Source organism: Gopherus flavomarginatus, chromosome 10, assembly GCF_025201925.1.
Source record: "Gopherus flavomarginatus isolate rGopFla2 chromosome 10, rGopFla2.mat.asm, whole genome shotgun sequence".
NCBI lineage: Eukaryota > Metazoa > Chordata > Testudines > Testudinidae > Gopherus > Gopherus flavomarginatus.
The window spans coordinates 12412803-12440134 of record NC_066626.1 but is presented as its reverse complement, the minus strand read 5'-3'; the positions used below and the strand labels follow the sequence as shown (position 1 = coordinate 12440134).

The window sequence follows — 27332 nt, the reverse complement described above, 5'->3', positions numbered from 1 at the left end:
TGATGGAGAATCACTCACTATCTTTACCAGGATACTGAGGCAATGGCTGGTCTGCCTCTTGCAGTGGAGAAACTGAGCAGCTTCTAAGTTGCTTGGCACCAGGCATCGGAGAACATTGTCTGTGGTGCCTCTCGAGGAAGACAACTCAGATGGATGAAAAGTCCTAGCTGGGGGAGGGAAACCCCAGGGTGTCCAGAATGGCCACTGGTAGCCCCCTCGTTGCACAGGCCATTGTCCCTTGCAATGTCCCCACCTGTTGGGGCATCCAGGGACCCCAGGGCTTTGATGGAGGGTAAGTGTCCTGTCTGTTGTGGGACACAAAAGACCCCACTTCCGAATCTGACTAAGATGACTGAGTCCAGAGATAACAGTGGAGCAGAACCTGTGTCAATAGGTGACAGGTAACCCGAACCCAGAGATGGAGGTACTGTGGATATTAATGGTGGCTTGTCCCACGAATGTGCCAGCCTTCTAGGTATTGCAAGTGGTTTAGGTCCACATGCTCATTGCCAATAGCTGTCTGGAGCAAATCCATCAGAATTTTATAGACGTGTATATGGGTTTGTTACAATCTTAGTGAGCGAAGGATGGGCAAGTCCAGCAAATATTTTGACAACCAATGCGCCAATAAGTCTAATAAGTCTAATATCTAGGAGGTATCTGGAATGTGGGTTCTGGAACATGGATAGTAGAAGAGCCTCTAGGTAGAAAATCAATTAAAATATCCCACAACTCATTTAGACTGAGCAAGAATGCTCATTAAACTCTAGATTTCCACTTCTCTCATATTTTCAGTTGCCTTTCACTGTATCTAGCTGGCAAAACTACATCACAAAAACCAGGTAAGGTGTAGGAGGTATTGGTCTTATTTAGCCTGTTTTTTCTCTCTCTCTGCTTTACCATTCTCATTTTCTTGTACCTTTGAGTGTCTCATCTTCATTTTCAGAATCTTTCACTGTGAGTGGGCTGCTGAGAAAAAGGTGAGGTTTGCACTGGGCTCTGACAGCATTCACAAATGGGTACACTCTGGTGTCTGGCAGATGTTCCACAGTTTGGAGGCAGTGCCAAGAAAATTTTGCCTCTGAGTCCTAAAATATTCACACTTAGATTAGAAAAGTTTGTGTGCTCACTGAGTGTAGCATTTTGCAGCTAGAGACGTGGTCTCAGAGTCTGGACCCAGTTTATTAATGGCATTAATGATTTGGCCTTGATTTGGACCCAGATATTAATGTGGGGGGGGGGGAAACAGTGGCAAGCACAGTGTAATGATGTAATGTGCTGTCAGCAGCTAGCCTGGATCAAGAAGTGGGCTGCTACATTTCATAAAAATGGGATTTTTGATTAACCACTAACATTAACTTGCAGGAGTTAAATAGTTCATCCTTGAGGTGAAAATGCATGGATTAGGGTGGTTACATCTAGGTCTGACAGAAATAGGTATACTACCAGAGTTTATAGGCAATTTCTAGCCGAGAACAGAATGCGTGTGTTAAAGTCTCAATCTCTGCAACCTTCATACTATACAATCTGGAATAACAAAACATGGTGGACCCTAAAAGAGCCCTCATTCCTCAACATTAGTGGGAACTCCTCCACACTGACAACATGGAAAGTCATCATATAGCTAAAAGACTGGGTCCCAACTAAAAATAAAGTAGAATAAAGTCTTCTGTATTGAAAGCCGTACTTCAACACACCAATATTAACTAATAAATCCTTCAAAAAGCCCTCCTGAATTTCTAATAAAATAGTGGAAAGAGACTGCTTTATACATTAAGATTAATCCTCCCACTTCCAACTTAGCCTTAAAATAAAGAGTAGGTTTATCGGAATTTAGAGCCTTTGGGGCACTCTGCAGCAAGCCCAAACATTAATTTATATAGTAAGAAAATGACTTCATGGGAAAGATTAAACAAAAGGAATAAATGTCGACCACAATGAATAGCATAATCAATAACTATCCATTACTTTTAAACAAGAGGGATATCCTGTTGCAGCTATATAATCAAAAATTTTTTTTCTTCTATTAATAGATCTGTAAGCAGTCAGGATTCTAGTATTTACAATATTTCAATACCAAAAAAATCTACTTTATTATTGCCCACAGTGCTAACCGTGGCTTGGTTACTGCAACAGCTAAAATAAATGTAACACTTAACATAAACGGTACATGCTTGCTACTACACAAAAATGATCACATGGATAAATCTCGGGGCAGAAAAAAGGTGAGCACTATTGTCAAGACGAAGGTCTATGGATGATGTAGTATTAGTGCACATATAACCTTCACATCTTCCCCCTTCAATCCTGCCGTGAATCATAGTACCTGTTTTTAGCTGCTGTGCAGTCTCAAAACTGGATACAGGCCAATCTTCATACAGGAACAGCAGTCTCTCCCCCATAGATAAGTGGAAAACAAATTCCAGTCAAAACTTCCCTGCCCTCCAGGCCAAGACAGCAGGAGTTTTGTTTCCTTGTAGGTCTCTCACTGCCTGTTACCTTCCCAGCCTTAGATGGCTATCACACAGACTCCTAGTTACCCAGTGTCAGTTCGGGTCAGTAGGTCACATGACCCACAGACATTAAATCCAAGCAAGGAAAGAAAGTGTCTTAATTCCCACTCAATAGGGACTAGCGGAAATGAATCGCAATTGCAAGTCTTTCACATTCGTTAATTTATTTACAAAAATACATCTTGAAGGAACAGTTAGGAAAGGACACCACAGAAAAGTTTCTATCAATATTTTGCTGGAGCTAGTAAATATATTTTCCTCCTCCTTTTGCTTTGTATGTGAAAGTGAGAAAAGAAAGTCCTGCAGCCGCAGAAAGATAGCAATGAAGGTATTTTGTGTCACCCTGAAAAAAACCATGGGCAGGAGTTGTAGGCCAAACTGGATGAGCAAGCAACTCAGAGAGGAGATTAGACAAAAGCAGAAAGCTTACAGGGAGTGGAAGAAAGGCAGGATCAGTAAGGAAAGCTACCTTGGTGAGGTCAGAACATGTAGGGATAAAGTGAGGAAGGCTAAAAGCCGCATTGAACTGGACCTTGCAAAGGGAATCAAAACCAATAGTAAAAGGTTCTACAGCCACATAAATAAGAAGAAAACAAAGAAAAAAGAAGGATGGAATGGAGGTTAAGGATAACCTAGGCATGGCCCAACATCTAAACAAGTACTTTGCCTCAGTTTTTAATAAGACTAGTGAGGACTCTAGCGATGATGGAGGGATGATAAACGGGAATGTGGATATGGAAGTGGATATTACCGCAACTGAGGTAGAGGCCGTACTTGAACAGCTCAATGGGACAAAGTCGGAGGGCCCGGACAATCTCCATCAGAGGATATTAAAGGAACTGGCACGTGAAATTGCGAGCCCGTTAGCGACAATTTTTAAGCAATCGATAAACTCGGGGGTTGTGCCATATGACTGGAGGATTGCTAATGTAGTTCCTATTTTTAAGAAAGGGAATAAAAGTGATCCGGGTAATTATAGGCCTGTTAGCTTGACGTCTGTAGTATGTAAGGTCTTGGAAAAAATTTTAAGGGAGAAAGTAGTTAAGGACATAGAGGTCAATGGTAATTGGGACGAATTGCAACACGGATTTACTAAAGGTAGATCGTGTCAAACCAATCTGATCTCCTTCTTTGAGAAGGTGACGGATTACTTAGATAAAGGAAATGCGGTAGATATAATTTACCTAGATTTCAGTAAGGCGTTTGACACGGTTCCGCATGGGGAACTGTTAGTTAAATTGGAAAAGATGGGGACGAATATGAAAGTTGTAAGATGGATAAGGAACTGGTTAAAGGGGAGACTCCAGCGGGTCGTATTGAAAGGTGAACTGTCAGGCTGGAAGGAGGTCACTAGTGGAGTCCCTCAAGGATCGGTTTTGGGACAGATCTTATTTAACCTTTTTATTACTGACCTTGGCACAAAGAGCGGGAATGTGCTAATAAAGTTTGGGGATGACACAAAGCTGGGGGGTATTGCTAACACGGAGAAGGACAGGGATACTATTCAGGAAGATCTGAACCACCTTGTAATCTGGAGTAATAGAAATAGGATGAAATACAATAGTGAAAAGTGCAAGGTCATGCACTTAGGAATTAATAATAAGAATTTTAGATATACGTTGGGGGCGCATCAGTTGGAAGCGACGGAGGAGGAGAAGGACCTTGGGGTATTGGCTGATAGCAGGATGACTATGAGCCGCCAATGTGATACGGCTGTTAAAAAAGCAAATGCGATTTTGGGATGCATCAGGCGGGGTATTTCCAGCAAGGATAAGGAGGTGTTAGTACCATTATATAAGGCGTTGGTGAGACCCCATCTGGAATACTGTGTGCAGTTCTGGTGTCCCATGTTCAAGAAGGATGAATTCAAACTGGAACAGGTTCAGAGACGGGCTACTAGGATGATCCGAGGAATGGAAAAACTGCCTTATGAAAGGAGACTCAAAGAGCTTGGCTTGTTTAGCCTGGCCAAAAGAAGGCTGCGGGGGGATATGCTTGCTCTATATAAATATATCAGGGGGGTTAACGTTAGGGAGGGAGAGGAATTATTTAAGTTTAGTACTAATGTAGGCACGAGGACAAATGGGTATAAACTGGATATTAGGAAGTTTAGACTTGAAATTAGACGAAGGTTTCTAACCATTAGGGGAGTGAAGTTCTGGAACAGCCTTCCGAGGGAAGTAGTGGGGGCAAAAGACTTTTCTGGCTTTAAGACAAAGCTTGATAAGTATATGGAGGGGATGTTATGATAGGATCGTTAATTTGGGCAATTGATCTTGGATTACCATCAGATAGGTCTGCTCAATGGTCTGCGGGGAGATGTTGGATGGGATGGGAACTGAGTTACTGCAGAGAATTCCTTCTTGGGTGCTGGCTGGTGAGTCTTGCCCACATGCTCAGGGTTTAGCTGATCGCCATATTTGGGGTCGGGAAGGAATTTTCCTCCAGGGCGGATTGGCAGGGGCCCTGGAGGTTTTTCGCCTTCCCCTGCAGCGTGGGGCACGGGTCGCTTGCTTGTGGATTCTCTGCAGCTTGAGGTCTTCAAACCAATTTTGAGGATTTCAATAACTCGGTCCTGGGTTAGGGGTTGTTATAAAATTGGATGGGTGGGGTTCTGTGGCCTGCCTTGTGCAGGAGGTCAGACTAGATGATCATATTGGTCCCTTCTGACCTATGAGTCTATGAGACAGTAATGGCAGTAGTAGAGTTAGTCAAAGGCAAGCGGATTGTTGATGTGCACAGTTCTCTGCTGTGTCAGACGACATATAGGGATTTTCTGATGAGGTTTAGAAAGTGGGATGAGATTACCATTCTCTTTTCACTTCAGACAATACTATCAATTTAAACAGTGGTATCTAGGTGTATGCCCTAGAAAAAAAAGTAAAACATATTTAGTCTTGTCAGCGGAGAAACCAGAATGTGCCTCTATGTAAAACACATCTGAGCATTCTACAGTAATTATTGTAAACTCTGCAGTTTTCTGAATAACGTTAATATCTTGTATCACTGCTGTGGAATATTGTATTTCTAAATAAGAGAAGAATTTAATACATTCCAGAGCCCTAGAAAAATTTTAGAAAAAACAATCTTCTCTTGGTTACATCCTGGTAATGTCTCTGATTTAGGCATTTCCCTGTTCAGAAAAACTGAGCTGCATATTCAGGAATTCCTTCTGCTTTACAGAAATTGTTATCGTTGTACTGATTAAAAACAGGAGCCTGAACATATGCAGTCATTTCTCCCAGTAAGGAACATAAGAGTACAGTGCCTGAAGGTAGACTGACAGTAATGCTACAATCAAGGGCAGAGATGGTATGAATGATGCCAACATAGTGCGAGAGAAGACTGAGCCCTGGTCTACACTACCAACTTATGTGAGTATGACTATGTCGCTTCAGGGGAATAGACAGTGCTGTGTCAACTGGAGGGCTTCTCCATCGACATACCTACTGCCTCTCAGGGAGGTGCAGTATCTACGCCAACAGGAGAAGTTGGCACAGGTAGGGTCTTCACTGAGTGCTACAGCGACACAGCTGCAGCACTATAAGTGTAGAAAATGCCCTTAGGTTCTACCACTGCTTCAGCTCCTGCTGAGTAAGAACAGTTTAGAAAGGGGTTAGGAAGGGTGAAAAACAATTGTTGCCTGTTATGAATAGCTAATATAACCAATTATGTTGGCATCTGCCACAGATGAGGGCTCTTTATCTACCTCTCAGGGCCCCACGGATGAAATTATATTGGTCTCTAGACTAAGAACTGGGGATCCTTTACCTCTCCTCTGAACCAAAAAGAAACAACAAAAAGTGGGAAATATTACAAAAAGCAAAAGAAATTCATGTAAAACTATTACTCCTCACAAGACTATTACTGCCCAATGTCTAACCCCTCCAACTTCAAAAGCCATATGTAACCCATGCTGCTGTAAGACAATCATTTTTCTTCAGCCTCTGGGGCAACAATCCTGCCTCAACTGAGAAGAGTTGCCACAAATTAATTACTTCACCAAGATTAGGTGGCTGGATCAAAATGCAAGTTGGAGTCAAAATGAATGATTCTGAAACACTGATGCAACGAAGTGTTGTAGCAGTGATTTCTTTGATAAGAGCAGCTTTACACTCAATCCTTTCCAAAGGTGTCTCCTTTGAACCATAAACCTACCGCAGAGAACCAGGGGTGTAATTTGGTGTGTAAGCAGGGTGCGTACTGCTCCCCCCTCAAACAGCAAGCCTCAGGCAGGTGCGGAATTAGGCCCCCACCAACACGGGCAGGCCCATCAGCCTGAGTGGAATTGCCCCCCCACACCCAAATGTAGAAGTGAAACTATGCCTATACAGAGAACTAATATGCTGCAATAGAAAGAAATCACTTGCAGGATATGTTTTAATGTACATAATCAAAATCTGTTTTACGCTTAATTAAGAACAGGAAGAAGATGTTACTGTGTAGGGATAGGAATTTGAAAAGTATGTTTACACTGTAGAACATGATAGGTTGGAACTTCACAGGCTTATACTGCTCTCCTTTTCTAAGTGACAAAGATTTACAAGAGTGTTATATTTCCACAGTAAACAATCTTGTGAGTATAACCTCTGGATCCTTATTTTATTTTTGCCCTCTTCATGGCTCACAGGTTTGAAAAATATCCCTTACAATGGCTAGCACCTGGGTTACTTCAATCATGCACTCCGGGATAGGTCCATTTATTCCTAAACAATACCTCGAGATCACATGATTGTTTTTCTTTTTAAAGTTATTTTCCAGGGGTTCTCTCAACCACCTAGAAATCAAAATGATTTATACAAAGATTCTAGCCAATGCATGGTGAAAGTGTTACCTTAGGAACCTTTAACCCTAGGCTTCGCCCTCTTGACATCTATTTCAGGGTTTTTTTTTTTAAAAAAAAAAACCCTCAAAGATATATGCTAGGTCCATTCCCAAATTATGCTATTCCCAAAACATTTTTCAGTGATCTGTACCTCCCTTTTCCACTAGGATGTAAAAGTGTCCATGAGGTTACAAGCAAGACATACCTAAAAGTGCGTGTGCAATTTATTTAGTACCATAAGCATTGTACATTACACACAATGCACCACCAACCTCTAGAACTCACTGCCTTGGGATGGTGTGGTGGCCAAAAGTATAAATGGATTCAAAAAAACTGGCTAAATTATTTGTGGATAAATTCATCAATGACTATTAGCCAAGATGATCAGGCCACACCACAATGCTCATAGCAATCTTAAACCTCTGACCACCCGGAGCTGGGAATGGAAGATAGCAGCGGATCATTCCATAACCGCCCTGTTCTGCACACTCCCCCTGAAGCTCTGATACAAAGCACTCCAGGAGACAGGATACTGGGCAAGATGGACCATGGTCCGACCTAGGTAGCTCTTCTGTTCTTACATATTGTACTAATGGGTTCAGTTTCTGATTTCCTCACCCCAAAGGAGAGGAAGCTTATTTCAGACACATCACAGAAGCACAGTGGAGGATTCACGATGTGACAGAGAGCCTGCCGAGACTCATCAAGCCCTCGGATCGTTACCCCTTCCTGCTTCTCCACGTGGGCACCAATGATACTGCCAAGAATGACCTTGAGCAGATCACTGCAAACTACGTGGCTCTGGGAAGAAGGATAAAGGAGTATGAGGCGCAAGTAGTGTTCTCATCCATCTTTCCCATGCAGGGAAAAGGCCTGAGTAGGGATCGTCGAATTGTGGAAGTCAACGAATAGCTACGCAGGTGGTGTCGGAAAGAAGGCTTTGGATTCTTCGACCATGGGATGGTGTTCCAAGAAGGAGGAGTGCTAGGCAGAGATGGGCTCCACCTAACGAACAGAGGGAAGAGCATCTTCGCAAGCAGGCTGGCTAACCTAGTGAGGAGGGCTTTAAACTAGGCTCACTGGGGGAAGGAGACCAAAGACCTGAGGTAAGTGGGGAAATGGGATACCGGGAGGAGGCACAAGCAGGAGAGTGCAAGAGGGGAGGACTCCTGTCTCAGACCGAGAAAGCAGGACAATCAGTGAGTTATCTTAAGTGCCTATACACAAATGCAAGAAGCATGGGAAACAAGCAGGGAGAACTGGAAGTCCTGGCACAGTCAAGAAAGTATGATGTGATTGGAATAACAGAGACCTGGTGGGATAACTCACATGACTAGAGTACTGTCATGAATGGATATAAACTGTTCAGGAAGGACAGGCAAGGCAGAAAAGGTGGGGGAGTTGCATTGTATGTAAGAGAGCAATATGACTGCTCACAGCTCCAGTATGAAACTGCAGAAAAACCTGAGAGTCTCTGGATTAAGTTTAGAAGTTCGAGCAACAAGGGTGATGTCGTGATGGCAGTACACTATAGACCACCAGACCAGGGGGATGAGGTGGAAGAGGCTTTCTTCCAGCAACTAGCAGAAGTTACCAGATTGCAGGCCCTAGTTCTCATGGGAGATTTTAATCACCCTGACATCTGCTGGGAGAGCAATACAGCGGTGCACAGACAATCCAGGAACTTTTTGGAAAACGTAGAGGACAATTTCCTGGTGCAAGTGCTGGAGGAACCAACAAGGGGCAGAGCTCTTCTTGACCTGCTGCTCACAAACAGAGAAGACATAGTAGGGGAAGCAAAAGTAGATGGGAACCTGGGAGGCAGTGACCATGAGATGGTCGAGTTCAGGATCCTGACACAGGGAAAAAAGGAGAGCAGCAGAATACAGACCCTGGACTTCAGAGAAGCAGACTGTTACTCCCTCAGGGAGCTGATGGGCAAGATTCCCTGGGAAAACAACATGAGGGGAAAAGGAGTCCAGGAGAGCTGGCTGTATTTTAAAGAATCCTTATTGAGGTTGCAGGAAAAAACCATCCCGATGTGTAGGAAGAATAGCAAATATAACAGGCGACCAGCTTGGCTTAACAGTGAAATCCTTGCTGATCTTAAACGCAAAAAAGAAGTTTACAAGAAGTGGAAGATTGGACAAATGACCAGGGAGGAGTATAAAAATATTGCTCAGGCATGCAGGAGTGAAATCAGGAAGGCCAAATCACACTTAAGAGTTGCAGTTAGCAAGAGATGTTAAGAGTAACAAGAAGGGTTTCTTCAGGTATGTTAGCAACAAGAAGAAAGTCAAGGAAAGTGTGGGCCCCTTACTGAATGAGGGAGGCAACCTAGTGACAGAAGATGTGGAAAAAGCTAATGTACTCAATGATTTTTTTGCCTCTGTCTTCACAAACAAGGTCAGCTCCCAGACTGCTGCACTGGGCAGCACAGTATGGGGAAAAGGTGACCAGCCCTCTGTGGAGAAAGAAGTGGTTCGGGACTATTTAGAAAAACTGGACGAGCACAAGTTCATGGGGCCGGATGCGCTGCATCCGAGGGTGCTAAAGGAGTTGGCGGATGTGACCGCAGAGCCATTGGCCATTATCTCTGAAAACTCATGGCGAATGAAAAAAGGCAACTGTAGTGCTCATTTTTAAAAAAGGGAAAAAGGAGGATCCGGAGAACTACAGGCCAGTCAGCCTCACCTCAGCCCCTGGAAAAATCATGGAGCAGGTCCTCAAGCAATCAATTCTGAAGAACTTAGAGGAGAGGAAAGTGATCAGGAACAGTCAGCACAGATTCACCAAGGGCATGTCATGCCTGACCTACCTAACTGCCCTCTATGAGGAGATAACTGGGTCTGTGGACGAGGGGAAAGCAGTGGATGTGTTGTTATTCCTTGACTTTAGCAAAGCTTTTGATATGGTCTCCCACAGTATTCTTGCCAGCAAGTTAAAGTAGTATGGGCTGGATGACTGGACTATAAGATGGATAGAAAGCTGGCTAGATTGTCAGGCTCAGCGGGTGGTGATCAATGGCTCCATGTCTAGTTGGCAGCTGGTTTCAGGTGGAGTGCCCCAAGGGTCGGTTCTGGGGCCGGTTTTGTTCAGTATCTTCAATAATGATCTGGAAGATCGTGTGAACTGCACTCTCAGCAAGTTTGCATATGACACTAAACTGGGAGGAGTGGTAGATATACTGGAGGGTAGGGACTGGATACAGAGGGAACTAGACAAATTAGAGGACTGGGCCAAAAGAAACCTGATGAGATTCAATAAGGACAAGAGCAGAGTCCTGCATTTAGGACGGAAGAATCCCATTCACTGTTACAGACTAGGGACTGAGTGGCTAGGCAGCAGTTCTGCAGAAAAGGACCTAGGGGTTACAGTAGACGAGAAGCTGGATATGAGTCAACAGCGTGCCCTTGTTGCCAAGAAGGTAACGGCATTTTGGGCTGTATAAGTAGGGGCATTGCCAGTAGATTAAGGGACGTGATCATTCCCCTCTATTCGACATTGGTGAGGTCTCATCTGGAGTAGTGTGTCCAGTTTTGGGCCCCACAGTACAAGAAGGATGTGGAAAAAACTGGAAAAAGAGTCCAGCGAAGGGCAACAAAAATGATTAAGGGGCTGGAGCACATGACTTATGAGGAGAGGCTGAGGGAACTGGGATTATTTAGTTTGCGGAAGAGAAGAATGAGGGGGGATTTGATAGCTGCTTTCAACTACCTGAAAGGGGGTTCCAAAGAGGGTGGATCTAGACTGTTCTCAGTGGTACCTGATGACAGAACAAGGAGTAATGGTCTCAAGTTGCAGTGGGAGAGGTTTAGGTTGGATATTAGGAAACACTTTTTCACTCAGAGAGTGGTGAAGCACTGGAATGGGTTACCTAGGGAGGTGGTGGAATCTCCTTCGTTAGAGGTTTTTAAGGTCAGGCTTGACAAAGCCCTGGCTGGGATGATTTAGTTGGGAATTGGTCCTGCTTTGAGCAGGGGGTTGGACTAGGTGACCTCCTGAGGTCCCTTCCAACCCTGATATCCTATGATTCTATGAGTGCTCCAAATGGATTTGATCCTAACCTCTAGAGATTATAGATCTATTGTACTTTAAACTCGTGATACATGTAATTTCACACACACACACCCTTCCCCTGTTAAAATGTTGCTACTCTCTGGTGCATCAAAAATCTGCAATTTAGCTGAGTCCTGCCCTGCCCCCATCACTTTGTCTATTCTCTCTGCCTCTGGCTGGTGGCTTACCCAATGCTCAGCTATTTAGACATCCTGGCCTAGTATTTTTGGGTTGGTGATGGTCAGTGTTCATGTCTAAGATGCACTGTTTATAGAACTCTTTTATTCCCACTAGCCATCCTTTCATGTATGCATTCCCTTTCAAAAGCTTATCAAGCAAATGTCTAAATTGTGCTTATATTTAAGGAACAATTTGTGGTCTGTGTTCCATATGGCACAGATGTGTGGTTTTTCGAGCTGTTCAGACACTGACTATGCAATCTCTACATTTCCAGTTCATATTAGTTCTGTTTTGCATTGTGCTGGCATTTCACTCAGAGTTCCAGTCAACTTCTTGTTTCTTCAGTCCTTGTGGACACTCCATTCTTAATGTTCTGGACATGTTCTCCTCCGATTCCCTGGCACCAGCTGTAATTGGTAAATTTCTTCTAGGGTATCTCCATTCTCTGCTGCTAAGAATCCATACAACTCTTCTGGTGCCACTGTGCTCCCAGCCTCCCAGACAGTTCAACTGCTCGTTATCAAAATAGAGATTTCTCTTCAATTAACTTTACCAATTGCTTCTCCCAAGGCTCAAAGCAACTTGTATTTTAAAAGCAACTCATTTGCTATTTTTTAGACTCACTGCAAGGATCCTATAGACTACCAAATGTAACCTTCAGTGCCTCTTCCTGCCACTCATCCGCCTCCAGGTTTTCTAGTGCCCCACTGATTTTTTGACATATCAGCACATCTCAGAACATGGTTATTGTGTCCAGCTGGACCCAACTTGAAGCCCTGTTACACTTTTCAGGGATTTTTGTGTTTGTTTGTTTGTTCTTAAAGTGCCTGGCTTCCTGTCATATGAGACAATCACCTTGCTCTTCCTCCCAAACATGCTGGTCCCCTTTCCCCTTCCTCCTTTGTTTGATGCCATGCCATGCCCACTCACTTTACCCCCCAAATTAGCCAAACCCTGTTCTATCCTCATCACTCCAAGTGGAGAGATTCTGCCCTTTTTTCTGTTCTATCTGCCACAGCTGTGAATGTTAAATTGCCCCACTGGAGGGGTCAACAGGAGCTGAACTCAGGTCTGCTTTTAAAAGACAGAATTAAGAATCAACTCTTAACATTAATCCTACTCTACTGCAAACATTAATCAGTAGGTTGTTGCACAGTTACAATTGTTTCTAGTGGAATTATTGTACAGTTATTTTGTAGTTCTCACTAAAGTAACTTGGTAAATAATGTATCATCACTGCACATAGAAAATTCTGGAATCAAAATAAAACAGTCTTGTATAGGCAGTCAAATGATCTTACCCCACACAAGCAACAATGAGCATGCCCCAAGTAAGGTGCAATATATAACATGATTCACACATTCCTTTAAAAGAAAAGGCAACTGTGGATGGAAGAAATGACTAAAAAAGGATATTTTTAGCATCTAGGTAATGAGAAGGAATTTGTAACTATACACCAATTTTTGCCCTCAATTGTATCCATGGAATGCAAGTAAATTCTGCCAAAGGAAAGGTCGGAATTTGGCCCTCCACCATCTATTTCTCCCGTTTACTCATCAGCTTTCACTACATACTTAGAGCCAGCCTTAGGCTCTACATATGGGTAGTCTGGAAAACATGGTTATGCATGTTTTAATAGTCATAACAGTAATAAAAATGCATAGCTCATTCTACATGCAATAAAATTCAAACTAAGGATTAGGATAGATATTATTTATACTAAGCTTTTATACAGCGAACTTCCTATACTGATATTAAACTATGTTACACAGATCTCAGCTTTATCTCTGTGAAGCAAATATCCCCACTTAACAAATAGCCACAATGAAGCAAAGGTTGAGAGACTTCACTAATGTTCTGCACTAGTTGGATGAATTAGGAAGAGAAGCTAGAGCAGAGGTGGGCAAACTATGGCCCACACCGCCCCCTGAGCTCTTGGCCCAGGCGGCTAGTCCCCAGTCCCTCCCCTGCAGCCTCAGCTCACTGTGCCTGCTCTGGGAGGTGGGGCTGCGAGCTCTTGGGGCAGCGCAGCTGCAGAGCCCGGCCTGACCCGGTGCTCTGTGCTGTGCGGTGCGTGGCTGGCTCCTGCTGGGCGCCGCGGCTGCCTGTCCTGGTGCAGCCACGCCGCCAGCCACCGGTGCTCAAGGCAGCGTGGTAAGGGAGGTTGGAGAGAGGGCAGGGGAATTCAGGGGTGGTCAGGGGATGGGGGTGTGGACAGAGGTTGGGGCAGTCAGAGAGCAGGGAGAAGGGGTGGTTGGATGGGGCAGAGGTCCTAGGGGAGCAGTCAGGAATGAGAGGAGAAGTTGGATGGGGCGGCTGGGGCGGCTGGGGGCTGTCAGGGGCGGCTGGGGGCTGTCAGGGGTGGGCGTTCCGGGGGCAGTCAGGGGACAGAGAAAAGGGGTAGTTGGATGGGGCAGGGGTCCCGGGAGGGCAGCCAGGAAGTAGAGGGGTTGTTGGATGGGGCAGTTAGGGGCAGGGGGTTCAGAAGCGGTCAGGGAGAAGGGGTGGTTGGATGTGGCAGGGGGTCCGGGGGGCCAGTCAGGAAGGAGAGGGGGTGTTGGATGGGACGGTGGGGGGCAGTTAGGGGCAGGAGTCCAGTGATGGTCAGGGAGAAGGGGGGGGCCATCACGGAATGGGGGGGGTTGGATGGGGCAAGAGTGCCGGGGGGGGTGTCAGGGGGGCCGGAGAGGGGGTGGGGCTGGGGCCGGGCCATTCTTGACTGTTTGGGGAGGCACAGCCTCCCCTAACTGGCCCTCCATACAATTTCTGAAACCCGATGCGGCCCCCAGGCCAAAAAGTTTGCCTGCCGCTGAGCTAGAGGGAACAATTTCCAGTCCCCCATTCAAACCACATGGCCTCACTGTGACTGAAAGTGATTCTGTCATTTTTGTAAGGCTAAAAAAGTTACTGAACTTGCCGTGATAACATCTGAAACGTTTTGACATAAGGACTCTAACAATGTACATATTTTCTTAAATGATCCATGCTGCCTAAGCAGATCTCTCAGGGCATGTGCATTGCTTTAAGCACGAGAAAGTGCACACACATTCACTAACTGATTGGTTCTTAACTGTTATAAATGCCTCCAGCAAAACCCTCTACAGTAAATAAAATGAGTGTGTTGAGTCTTTGTTATTCAGCATGGCAGCTGTGTGAATTTTACTGATTTACTGCATGTAGCTCAGGAACAGATTAGTTTTTTTCCTCTCTCTTCATAAAAGAGGTCAAATGCCCTTCTGATGCTACAAAGTGTTCTCATCCAAGGTAGGTTTAAAAGCTAAAAAAAAATCTCCTGGCTGGTGGTTTAATATATGCTACAACAATGCCTTCTGACCTTCTAACATCTGTAAGACACTCTTGTCAATGAAAAACAGCATCTGTAGCCACTCTCTCCAGCTCTGTCCTCTCATAGGCCTGGGAATTAGATATCTGAAAGGTTTTTCTGAATACCGAGCACGCTAAATATAAAATAAACATGCAGAACATACATACTGCTATGCATTTTATCCCACTGAGAATTACAAAATATAGACTAGGTGTATGTTTGGTTAAGCTTATGGCAATTTTGGAAGACTTTTAGAGGACTTTTATATACTGTACGAAATTTTTCCAAAAATTTCATTTCAGTAGGTTTTCATTTATTAGCTCCAAGGAAATGGAGCAAAGTCTCTTGAGAGAGAGCTGTTTATATTTTGATAGCTATCTGAAGTCTGATCTGGGTCAAAAATCTGTCTAGGGATTGGTCCTGCTTTGAGCAGGGGGTTGGACAAGATGACCTCCTGAGGTCCCTTCCAACCCTGATATTCTATGATTCTAAGTTGCAATTTACCATTGTGCTGCTAGTAGTATCTGTTTTCAGTCTAACAGATGAGAAGAGGTCATCAACTGCCTTGTAATTACTATGAAATTAGAAGGTAATATCATTATCGGCTGCTTTAATGTCTATGTGCATTTGTTATCTGACCAGTGTCCTCATTTGTTTACCCTGGATTCCTCTAATGCTGTTTAGGAAATCCTATTACTCAGGACTTAGGTACTGCAGGGGGCTCTACAATATAAATACACTGCCAGCCATGCAAACCTTTTGGCTTTGGCTGAGGCTGCACAAGAGCATTCCATTCAATCATAAGAAGCAACTGTAGCAGCAAAAGATGTCTTCATGCAACATTCTGCTCAGCCAGTGATATCTCTCCAGCAGCTGTTTCCCAATCTTCCTTTTATCCCTAACATCTCTATCCTCTTGTATTTGTTAGAAGAATCAATTCTTATAACAGCACCCAGAGGAACATCTGCCTAGTGTGCCTACTGCAAACACAGGGTGCATAAGCTTTTCTGGACAGCACTATCTTGCCAATTCTAGTAACTGATCCAGATGTTTGTTCCAGATAGTGCCCTGTCAGTCCTCTTCTAGCTTTTATTCCCCCAAGATGCAAATATTGATCTCAATCACTCAATATGGGAGGAAGAGTTTGATATTTAGTACAGCTCTTGACCAGTCAAATTCAACAGGAGCAAAACAAGTCTCTCTAGGTTTATAAAACTGTTAATACAGAATCAAACTTTAATGTCAGAAGGGACCATTATGATCATCTAGTCTGACCTGCACAATACGGGCCTCAGAATGTCACCCACCCACTCCTGTATCAAACCCCTAACCTATGTGTGAGCTATTGAAGTCCTCAAATCGTGGTTTAAAGACTGAGTGTAGAGAATCCTCCAGCAAGTGACCCATGCCCCACGCTGCAGAAGAAGGTGAAAAACCCCCAGGGGCTCTGCCAGTCTGCCCTGGAGGAAAATTCCTTCCTGACCCCAAATATGGTGATCAGCTAAACCCTGAGCATGTGAGCAAGACTCACCAGCCAGACACCCAGGAAAGAATTCTCTGTAGTCACTCAGAACCCACCCCATATAACATCCCATCACAGGCCATTGGGCATATTTACCGCTAATAGTCAAAGAGCGCCTAATTTTGGCAATTAATTTATCCATTCATATTGGAGACTACAATTTTATTTTAACACACCCCCATGCATAACTAACTATTTGTCTGGCAGTAGAAAAAAGGCCAATCTTCTAAGGTGCTAGAGAGACTTGGCTGATATTGAAGAGGTACAATTTATCATGGGGGGAGAGTGACATTTTCATGAGCTCAGTTTTCTACAGTCAGTAGCTGTGACAATGGCGACCTTAGTCTGAGATTATCATTCTTTAAAAAAGACAGGTGTAATCCACACAAGGACAATGCCACAGTCATACAGCTTGGTTTACTTCACTGCAAGGATGATTAACTAATGTCCCATCAGTACTAATTTTGCGAGAGCTATAAACGATAGAGGGATGAGTCTCCTCTATACTTACCAGATGGTTTTCTAACCAACTGCTAGAAAAAGCAACAACTTTTATATCATAAACAAAATATCTAACCCTAGTTACAAACCAATCATATATGCTCCAGTTATAATTACACTGGCTCATGAGAAACAAATCACAGAATATCAGGGTTGGAAGGCACCTCAGGAGGTCATCTAGTCCAACCCTCTGCTCAAAGCAGAACCAATCCCCAAATACATTGCTGCTGCATAGTCCCTGCATTTTCAGACCATTTTTATCCACAATCTTAGTACCAGTACCATTTACCCATCAGAGGCCCAACTAGGGCTATTAGTATTTCAGCTAACAGAAGATTAACTAGTAATTCCAGGACCTTGGAGCCTATCCTGAGGGAGGTAGAGAAGATCAAAACACCCACTGAAAACTTTAAATGTACCTCCTTCTGCTGCCTCTCAAGTTCTTTCATTCGGATCTCCCGTGCTTCAGCTCGTGCTGCTCGCTTTGCTGCGAGCCTTGCTTCAGCCTGTGAAGAGAAGTATAATAAAACAATGTAATAGATGCCAGACAATTTAACTTGCACTTTTGTTAACTAGCGCATGAAATAAAGGAGATGACGCAGTAAGACTTTACTTGTAGTGGCAAATGATTTCTTACAGATGTATGTAATGCCCCTATCTTCTGTAACAACAGGTTATGCTTCACAGGTGGATAACATCTTCATGCAGACATCTTATCTATAGTTATCATTTGTATTCAAAAGTTTTTCTGTGCTGTCATTTAAAGAAAAGACTATTGTATTTGTATGAATACGTATAGAGGAAACATTTATATTAACAAAAGGTGGTAACTGGGCTCTGTCAAAATTTGTATGTTTATTTTTGAACACTTAAGTAACAGAGGCTCTGAAGAAAGAGGCATAATATTATACACTTACTATTTTATGCTGGTTATACTTATCTTTATCCCCATAATTAGATAACATGTTCACTGTCAAAAAGCATCATACATGTGTTTTCTCTTACTCTGATGTATGCACATGCATACATGAGCACCGCAGTTGACTAAACATGATCTGCATGTGTGCATGCTGCACAATGGAGACTAAAATTATTGAAGGGCATTGGTAACCCTAAGAAAATCCACTTCAGCTGGGTTAGATTAAAATATCCAAATGTTCTATTCATCTCCAAAACCTCCAGTCTGGAAATCTGTCAAGCACAGACCTTGTGAGATTTCTAGCACTTCATTTGAGTAGATCTGGAAATAACAAAATACCCTCTAGAGTGATATTTGTTATTCTTATAATCCCAGACAAAAGCTGGAAGGAGAAAGTCGAGTGAAGAAAGTCTACAATTAGCTTAGTTAGCTTTTCAAACCTCAGAAGAGACAGAAGCTCCACTCAATTTTTCCTTTAAGATTTGAGAATTTTTCCCTGAAGATTTGAGTGGGTCATCCAGCCTTAGTTAGAATCTGGCCCAGAGTAGATAAAGTGAAAGTGATAATCTAAGTCATGGTCACTACACATTTACACACCACTGCCCTCAATTTTTCACCCCACTAGAATCTCCAGCTAGATGCTGTGAGGACAAGTAAAGTGGTCTGATAGTGAGAATTCCTGCTTTCACCCAGAATTCCTATATCAATAGTTCTCAAACTTTTGTACTAGTGACCCCTTTCACACTGCGAGCCTCTGAATGCAACAACCCTTATAAATTAAAAACATTTAAATATATTTAATACCAGTAGATACGCTGGATGCAAAGCGGTGTTTGTGGAGACGGACAGCTCACGACCCCCCATGTAATAACCTCGCAACCCCTCCGAGGGATCCTGACCCCCAGTTTGAGAACCCTTGTCCTATACTATAGGGAAGCATCAATCCCTCTTAGGAAGTATACTCACCATTCAAAATAGAAGAGAAAGAGGCCCTCAACAAGACAATAAGCAGAAAGGTTCACATTAAGGTATTACCTGAGAATTAAGCAAAGCTTATCTCTAACTGAAATTATTTTTAGCAAAAGTAGCCACTTAACTGATCCATACAAGCTAATGAGTTCAAGCAATTGCATCTAACAGTCAGTAAAATCTAGAATAGACTGCATAGACTTCACAGAAACACACAGAAACACATAGAAAAAAGTTCAATCAAGCGTAAGGACTTTTATTATGTGTCTTATTAGCAAACTCCTTTCCTCCATTGTTGAGGAAGTAAACCATCTTAATTTCACAGCATTACGTCCATGATCACTCACATAATGGGAACTGAAACTTGAGTTCGGTAGATTTAACTGAATAGCGCTGGTATCTTGATTTCTTCACAACACAGCCACCTTACTTCATAGCAATACTGTAAATATTAACTTTTCTTAGGAGCAGTAATTGTTTTTCAAGTCCCTTTTTTCCCCCAGCCCACACCTCCCGAGGCCACACACACACACACACACACACACACAGCAGGAAAGGCAAATCAGAGATTTCTCTCATGGAAGATTACTGTCCTTTTTAAATTAAGATATTTGAGTTCTAAGATAATGTCTAGCTTTGCCATGGAAGAATAAAGTGCAAATATACCAGTTGAAAAACTGTCAGTACAGCAAGTCACTTAAGCTGTCTCCAAACGTGTCTCAGACCTTTGTAGTCCCAGAATGTTACAGTTATGTATGACACTCAGCACTCTACATACATAATATGCATGCCCGTAGAACCTGCAGTCTAACAACATGGGCTTGGTACTGTTCAAACATGAGTCATAGGGCTTGTCTACATCAGAAAGTTGCAGCGCTGGTGAGGGAGTTACAGCGCTGCAACTTAGGAGGTGTACACATCTGCAGGGCACCACCAGCGCTGCAACTCCCTGTTTGCAGCGCTGGCCGTACTCCCGTTTTGTCTCGGGTGTAGAGGATCCAGCGCTGGTGATCCAGCGCTGGTAATCAAGTATAGACACTTACCAGCGCTTTTCTTGACCTCCGTGGAATAAGCAGGTATCCCAGCATACCTGAGGAAGCCTCTGGTAATCAAGCTGGTCTCCTTCCCCGGCTTGCTCTCGCGTTCCCCGAACCCCGAGCAAGCAGGTCTCCTTCCCTGCGGTTTGCAGGGTGGTTCCGGGAACGCGAGAGCAAACCGGGGAAGGAGACCAGCTTCGCCGCGGTTTGCTCTCGCGTTCCCCGAACCCGAGCAAGCAGGTCTCCTTCCCTGCGGTTTGCAGGGTGGTTCGCGGAACGCGAGAGCAAACCGCGGCGAAGCTGGTCTCCTTTCCCGGTTTGCTCTCGCGTTCCCCGAAACCCCTTGAAGCCGCCCAACAGCGCTGCAGTGTGGCCACATCTAACACCACTTGCAGCGCTGGTTGCTGTAAGTGTGGCCACTCTGCAGCGCTGGCCCTATACAGCTGTACTAATACAGCTGTAACAACCAGCGCTGCAAAATTTTAGATGTAGACATGGCCATAGTCCCCGGTCTAAACAGTTTAGATCTATTAACTTCAGTGGTTGAGCAGAGGCCTCTAAGATACCCTCTGTATACATTTCAAGGGCATAGATGCTTTGGAACAGGTAACACTGGTCTACAATTTTTGAGAAGTCGTCTGCTTCAGAGATAAAATGTGATATTTATTATGTATTTTGATGTGCTGAATTCAAATATGACAATTAAAAGAACTGATTGGCTACTGTTTAAGATATTTAAGTTTTTACATTTTATGTCTATGTATAGTGTGTAGATAGTAGAGTTTTAATCATAAATTGTAAACCTAGGTCTTTTCATGTGTTTATGGTTGCTTTACATGATAATATTTCATCTGTCCTGTTTATGTAACACTTTAAAAATCAGCAAAAGGGTTATAGAAATAAAATTTATTATGAAACAAAAGGCAAAAAACTATTATGTACATAGTTTAGTCCTATTCAGTGTCTTCTCGGCGCTTCTTGGCTTGTCTCTTGTATTCATTAAATGGAGCATCTCTTGTCACTCTCCAGCAATAGTCTGCAAGCATTGATGGGCTCCATTTGCCCTGACAGCCTGCCAGGAGATTCCACTGCTGTAGTCTGGAGCCCAACAGGTCTGCCTTACTCTTGGGTAGTTCCAAATCCCTGACAAGGTCATTCAGTTCACCTTGTGTTATAGGTGTGGTTCAGAGGAGGAGGATGGGAGAAAATGTGGGTCCTGTGACATTGATGGTTCAGGACCAGAAGTTTCATCCTCTTCCTCATCTGACTCAAGTGAGAATGATTCTGGTGCATCAGGACTAGCAGTCTTTCTCTGTGGGGTACTGGGCGTATAGCTGATGGATAATGCACAGTCCACTTTTTCTTCTTTGACACACCTTTCCTAACTGGAGGCACCACGCAGAAGTAACAATTGCTGATATGATCTGTTGGCTCTCTCCAAATCATTGGCACTGCAAAAGGCATAGATTTCCTTCTCCTGATCAACCACTGGCGAAGATTTGTTGCACAAGTGTTGCAGCATATCTGTGGGGCCCCCTCTTGTCCTGATCTCCAATTTTGCAGCCAAAATAAAGGTGATAGGCTTTCTTAACCATAGTGGTTATACTGCGCTTTTGTGATGCAAAAGTCACTTTACCACAAACATAGCAGAAGTTATCTGCACTGTTCACACAAGTACGAGGCATCTCTGCTCACTTGGGCTAAACAGAAATGTGTCCCTTTGCAAAATCAAACACTGACAAATAAGAGAGCACGACACTGTATGATTTCTAGAGATGATACAGGGCAATTTGTTCAGCAGAGTGATGAAAGCCTCGTTATGATTGCATCATCCATGACTTCTAGGAATAACATGATGCAATTCATATCATGTATGATGCAATACCAGCTTCAGATTGCATCACTCACTGTTTTGCCTAAACAGCACGTACTGTCCAAACCCAGTCATAGATTTATTCATAGATCCAGTCAAAGATGTATTTTAGTCATTTCTGGTTTACATTGAGATCCCTTCCCTCTATAACTCACTTATCCTCCGCCATTCCCAAGTCAAGGGTCGTATATACTGACCCAATAGCATATCTTGAAAACTAGAAGCAATCAACAATTTTAAGCATCATTTTTGTTCTCAGTGACCCAGAATTAGTAAAGCTGGACTACATTTATTTCAGAAGCATTTTGGCTGTAGAGCAGTGTAATACGCATAATCCATATGCTCTCTGGCGATGCCTTTTTTACCCTTCAGCCCTTGAAGCAGCATTAAAATATATTTGATCACAAATACACTATACTGCCCCTACATTAGTCAATTTTATTTCACTGACTATAAATTTAGGAATGTCAAAATGCTTAAAGGTGTTGCAGGACATCTGTTATTTTATGTCCAGGGCCGGCTCGAGGTCTTTTGCCACCCCAAGCAAAAAAATTTTTGGCTGCCCCCCACCCCAGCCCTGGGTTCTCACCCTATCCCCCCAATTCTGGGTTCTCTTCCCCCCCACCTGCACCCCCTGCCGCCCCAACCCTGGGCTCTCCCTCCCGCCCCGCCCCACCCACACCCCCTGCTGCCCCAGCGCTGGGCTCTCTCTCCTGCCCCGCCCCACCCGCACCTCCTGCCGCCCCAGCCCTGGGCTCCCCCCATCACCAGTGCTGACTCCACCCACTCCTCCCTCGCCTCCAGTCGGTCCAGCGCTGGCAGGGTCGGGATAAGCAGTGGGGGTCCTGGGCCATGCCTCAGCCAATGGTCCCTCCGTCCAGGACCCGGGAGGGCAGAGTCAGGGGACTGCCCTGGCAGAGGAGCTGAGGCAGGGCAGCCCCAGAGTGAGCAGAGCCCCAGAGTGCAGGACACAGACTCCACACGGCAGCACCCACCCTCTATGGCCCCACTGCTGCTGCTGCTTCTGGCCACCCTGCTGCAGCCCCTAGGCAGCTCGGGCCGCTTCGCCCAGCCCCGGATGCAGCACTGGGGGGTGGCCATCCTGCGGCACCCACAGGCGGCTCTGTGCGCCCCGGGGGCAGCCCCCAGCCGAAGTGTCCCCTGCTCAGAGCCCGCCCAGCCCAGCCACAAGGTGCAGGTGCTACTCCCCTGCGTTATGAACCGCAGCGGCCCCAGGACACCCCCCGCGCATGACACTGCTGCTGCCAGGGCCGGCTCTAGGCTTTTGCCACCCGAAGCAAAATGTGCTGACCCAAGCACATGCTTAGTTTGCTGGTGTCTAGAGCCAGCCGTGTTTATGTCCCACACAGGTGGAGATTGTAATGCGAGGTTAAATTTAGAAAATTATACCATTCTGCAATATTCAGCACTAGTGGCTGTTACATGACTTATGGGTATCGAGTACTTTGACAATTACCTTTCACAATTACCTGCCCAGTCAAGGTAGTAAGGTCTCGTTGGATATACAAAACTCTGGAAAGAGTGGAAAAGTGCACCCCTAAAACTCTGACTTTCCAGGGCATTGTATTTAGAATGTTTGTGTTTCTTGTTAAACTTTCCAGCATTGCTTCTGGTTTGATCTATGTAAAGGAGAGGGAGAATTCACAGAGATGCAAACAGTGAAGCCTTCTTATAGCCAACACTGAACCACAGGGAAACAAACAGGCAATTCCAGTTTCACAACTGCGCTGCAGTTGCCAAAGTTTGTCAAAAAGTACAGTACCCACTTTGGCGAACGTCTGATTATAAGCAATGCAATTTGTTAAGTTACGGTATTTTACTGTAGCTACTGGTGCTTTGCTCTATCCAATATGCATTAATTTATTTAAAATATATTGTCTAAATTTATTAGCGTGCCCTTGGGACTCAAACAGAGGAAAGAGATAATTCAGTCTCCAGGGGAACTGGTCATAACCTGCATCACTCAGAATAGCTTGTTAGGAGACTTTCTTTAAAGGGACTGTCTTCCCCACCCCCTCAGCCTTTGGGATAAGTATGGATTTGGTATAGAGTATATGCAGCTACTTTACCTGGCAGCCAGAGACTAAAATTATTGATTGAAGCCAATGCTTCCCTGGAAAGATTTTTAAAATCAATAATTTTAAAAATCTTTCCAGGAAAGCATTGACTTCAAATCAATAATTTTAATCTCCGTATGTACTGTATTACTTAGACACGGTTGGTGAGGCAATATCTTTTACTGAACCATCTTGTCTCTCTCACCAACTGAAGTTGGTACAATAAGCGATATTACCTCACCCAACTTGACTCTCTGGCCAGGTCTACACTATAAACTTATATTGGCATAATTATGTCACTCAGGGGTGTGAAAAGTCCACATCCCTGAGCGATACCGTTATACTGACCTAATCTCTCCTGTAGACAGCACTATATTATACCTGTCTGTGTCCATCCACAGCACTATGTTATATGGTGGCTAATATGAGGAGGAAAGGAGTACAGGAGAGCTGGCTGTATTTTAAAGAAGCCTTATTGAGGGCACAGGAACAAACCATCCTGATCTGAAGAACAGCAAATATGTCAGGGGACCAGCTTGGCTTAACAGAGAAATGAGCTTAAACACAAAAAGGAACCTAACAAGAAGTGGAAACTTGGACAGATGACTAGGGAGGAGTATAAAAAATAATCAGGAAGTCCAAAGCACAACTGGAGTTGCAGTTAGCAAAGGATGTGAAGGGTAACAAGGAGGGTATCTACAGATATGTTAGCAACAAGAATAAGGGTCCCACACTTTCTCTGACCTTCCTGAATGAGGAAGGCAACCTAGTGACAGATGATGTGGAAAAAGCTGAAGTACTCAATGCTTTTTTTGCCTCAGTCTTCACAGACAAGGTCAGCTTCCAGACTGCTGCACTGGACAGTACAGGGAAGAGGTGAGCAGCCCTCAGTGGTGAAAGAACAGATTAAGGACTATTTAGAAAAGCTGGATATGCACAAGTTTATGAGACCAGATGCAATGCATCTGAGGGTGCTGAGGAAGTTGGCTGATGTGATTGCAGAGCCACTGGCCATTATTTTTGAAAACTCATGGCGATCGGGGGAGGTCCCGGACGACTGGAAAATGGCAAATATAGTGCTCATCTTTAAAAAAGGGAAGAAGGAGAAACCGGGGAACTACAGCCTCACCTCAGTCCCCAGAAAAATCATGGAGCAGGTCCTCAAGGAATCCCATTTTGAAGCACTTGGAAGAGAGGAAAGTGATCAGGAACCATCAACATGGATTCACCAAGGTCAAGTCATGCCTGACCAATCTGATTGTCTTCCATGATGAGATAACTGGCTCTGTGGGCATGGGGAAAGTGGTGGACATGATACACCTGGACTTTAGCAAAGCTTTTGATATGGTCTCCCATAGTATTCTTGACAGCAAGTTAAAAAACTATGGATTGGATGAATGGACTATAAGGTGAATAGAAAGCTGGCTAGATCATCGGGATCAACGGGTAGTGATCAATGGCTCCATGTCTGGCTGGCAGCCGGCATCAAGCACAGTGTCTCAGGAATCAGTCTTGGGGCCGGTTTTATTCAACATCTTCATTAATGATTTGAATGATGGGATGAATTGCACCCTCAGCAAGTTTGTGGATGACACTAAGCTGGGGGGGAAAGGTAGATGATAGGTTCCAGAGTGACCTAGACAAATTAGAGGATTGGGCCAAAAGAAATCTGATGAGGTTCAACAAGGACAAGTGCAGAGTCCTGCACTTAGGAAGGAAGAATCACATGCACTGCCACAGGCTGGGGATCAACTGGCTAAGCAGCAGTTCTGCAGAAAAAGGACCTGGGGATTGCAGTGGACAAGAAGCAGGATATGAGTCAACAGTGTGCCCGTTGCCAAGAAGGATAACTACATATTGGGCTGCATTAGTAGGAGCAATACCATCAGATCGAGGGAAGTGATTATTTCCCTCTATTCGGCACCGGTGAGCCCACATCTGGAGTATTGCTTCTAATTTTGGTCCCCCCACTACAAAAAAGGATGTAGACAAACTGGAGAGAGTCCAGCAGAGGGCAACAAAAATTATTAGAGGGCTGAGGCACATGACTTACAAGAAGATGCTGAGGGAACTGGGGTCATTTAGTCTGCAGAAGAGAAGTGTGAGGGGGGGATTTGATAGAAGCCTTCACCTACCTGAAGGGGGGTTCCAAAGAGGATGGAGCTGGGCTGTTCTCAGTGGTGGCAGATGACAGAACACGAAGCAATGGTCTCAAGTTGCAGTGGGGGAGATTCAGGTTGGATATTAGGAAACACTATTTCACTAGGAGCATGGTGAAGCACTGGAATGGGTTACCTAGGGATGGGATGGAATCTCCATCCTTAGAGGTTTTTAAGGCCCACCTTGACAAAGTCTTGGCTGGGATAATTTAGTTGGGGTTGGACCTCCTTTGAACAGGGGGTTGGACTAAATGACCTGAGGTCTCTTCCAATCCTAATCTTCTATGATTCTATGCTGACAGGAAGGCTTTTCCCATCGACATAGCTACTGCCTCTTGCAGAGATGGATTAACTACACCTCAGGAGAAGCTCTCGCATCAGCATAGTAACATCTTGCCTGAAGCGCCATAACTCCACTGCTACAGCATTTTAAATGTAGAAACTTGCTCTAACATATTCTGGGACTGACCCAGTTACAACACCCCTGCATTCAACAATTGAAGATTTGCATAGTATGAAATCCTAATTGATATTAGCGCATATAGTGCTATTTGGATGTGTGTTTTTTAATTGTACTTAAAGATAAAAAATAAGCAACAAATCAACTGAATTAAAGAAAAGTGAACTGGAATTTTATTGGTTTTAAGATATTTGTGTTTTTGTAAATGTTTATGCTTTAGTTGATCACACCGGAGTATATACAAATTGTTGTAAACCAAAAAAACGTGCAAAAGATTACAATCCTTGTTTCAACTCAGAGGAACATTAGTTCTTCTTCGAGCGATTGCTCATATCCATTCCAGTTAGGTGTGCGCACCGCACGTGCATGCTCGTCGGAAGATTTTTACCCTAGCAATTCTGGTGGGTCGGCAGGTCGCCCCCTGGAGTGGCGCCGCCATGGCGCTGGATATATATCCTTGCCGACCCAACCGCTCCTCAGTTCCTTCTTATCGCCCGTGTCAGTCGTTGGAACAGTGGAGAGCAGCTTAGCTGTCCTCCACTTCCCTAGCTTCTCTTCGTTCATTGATCTCTTGTTGTATATAGTTGACTTAGTCCATAGTATAATTAGTTTAATAGTTGTTAGTTGTTGTACATAGTTTAGCGGGGTTTGGGCTCTAGCCCTTCCCCGCACCTGGTGCCCGGGCCCATGCCCAGTTCACCAGGCACTTTAGGCAAGAGTCGTGGGGATCGCTCGTGGGCATCGGCTTTTTACAGGCCGAGCACGGTTTAAACCCTGGTGAACTGGGCATGGGCCCGGGCACCAGGTGCGGGGAAGGGCTAGAGCCCAAACCCTGCTAAACTATGTACAACAACTAACAACTATAAAACTATAAAACTAATTATACTATGGGCTAAGTCAACTATATACAAC

At 44.3% G+C, this 27332-nt stretch overlaps 1 protein-coding gene across 7 annotated transcripts in view; it reads right to left on the bottom strand.

Moving 5' to 3' along the window:
• LRRFIP1 (LRR binding FLII interacting protein 1) overlaps positions 1 to 27332 on the bottom strand; it is a 211037-nt gene that overhangs the window by 81344 nt on the left and 102361 nt on the right. For all 7 annotated transcript variants that reach the window (XM_050916117.1, XM_050916110.1, XM_050916115.1 and 4 more), the window contains one exon: positions 17345 to 17431. In XM_050916117.1, coding sequence (XP_050772074.1) covers positions 17345 to 17431 — 87 coding nt within the window. The remainder of the gene's footprint in view (positions 1 to 17344; positions 17432 to 27332) is intronic.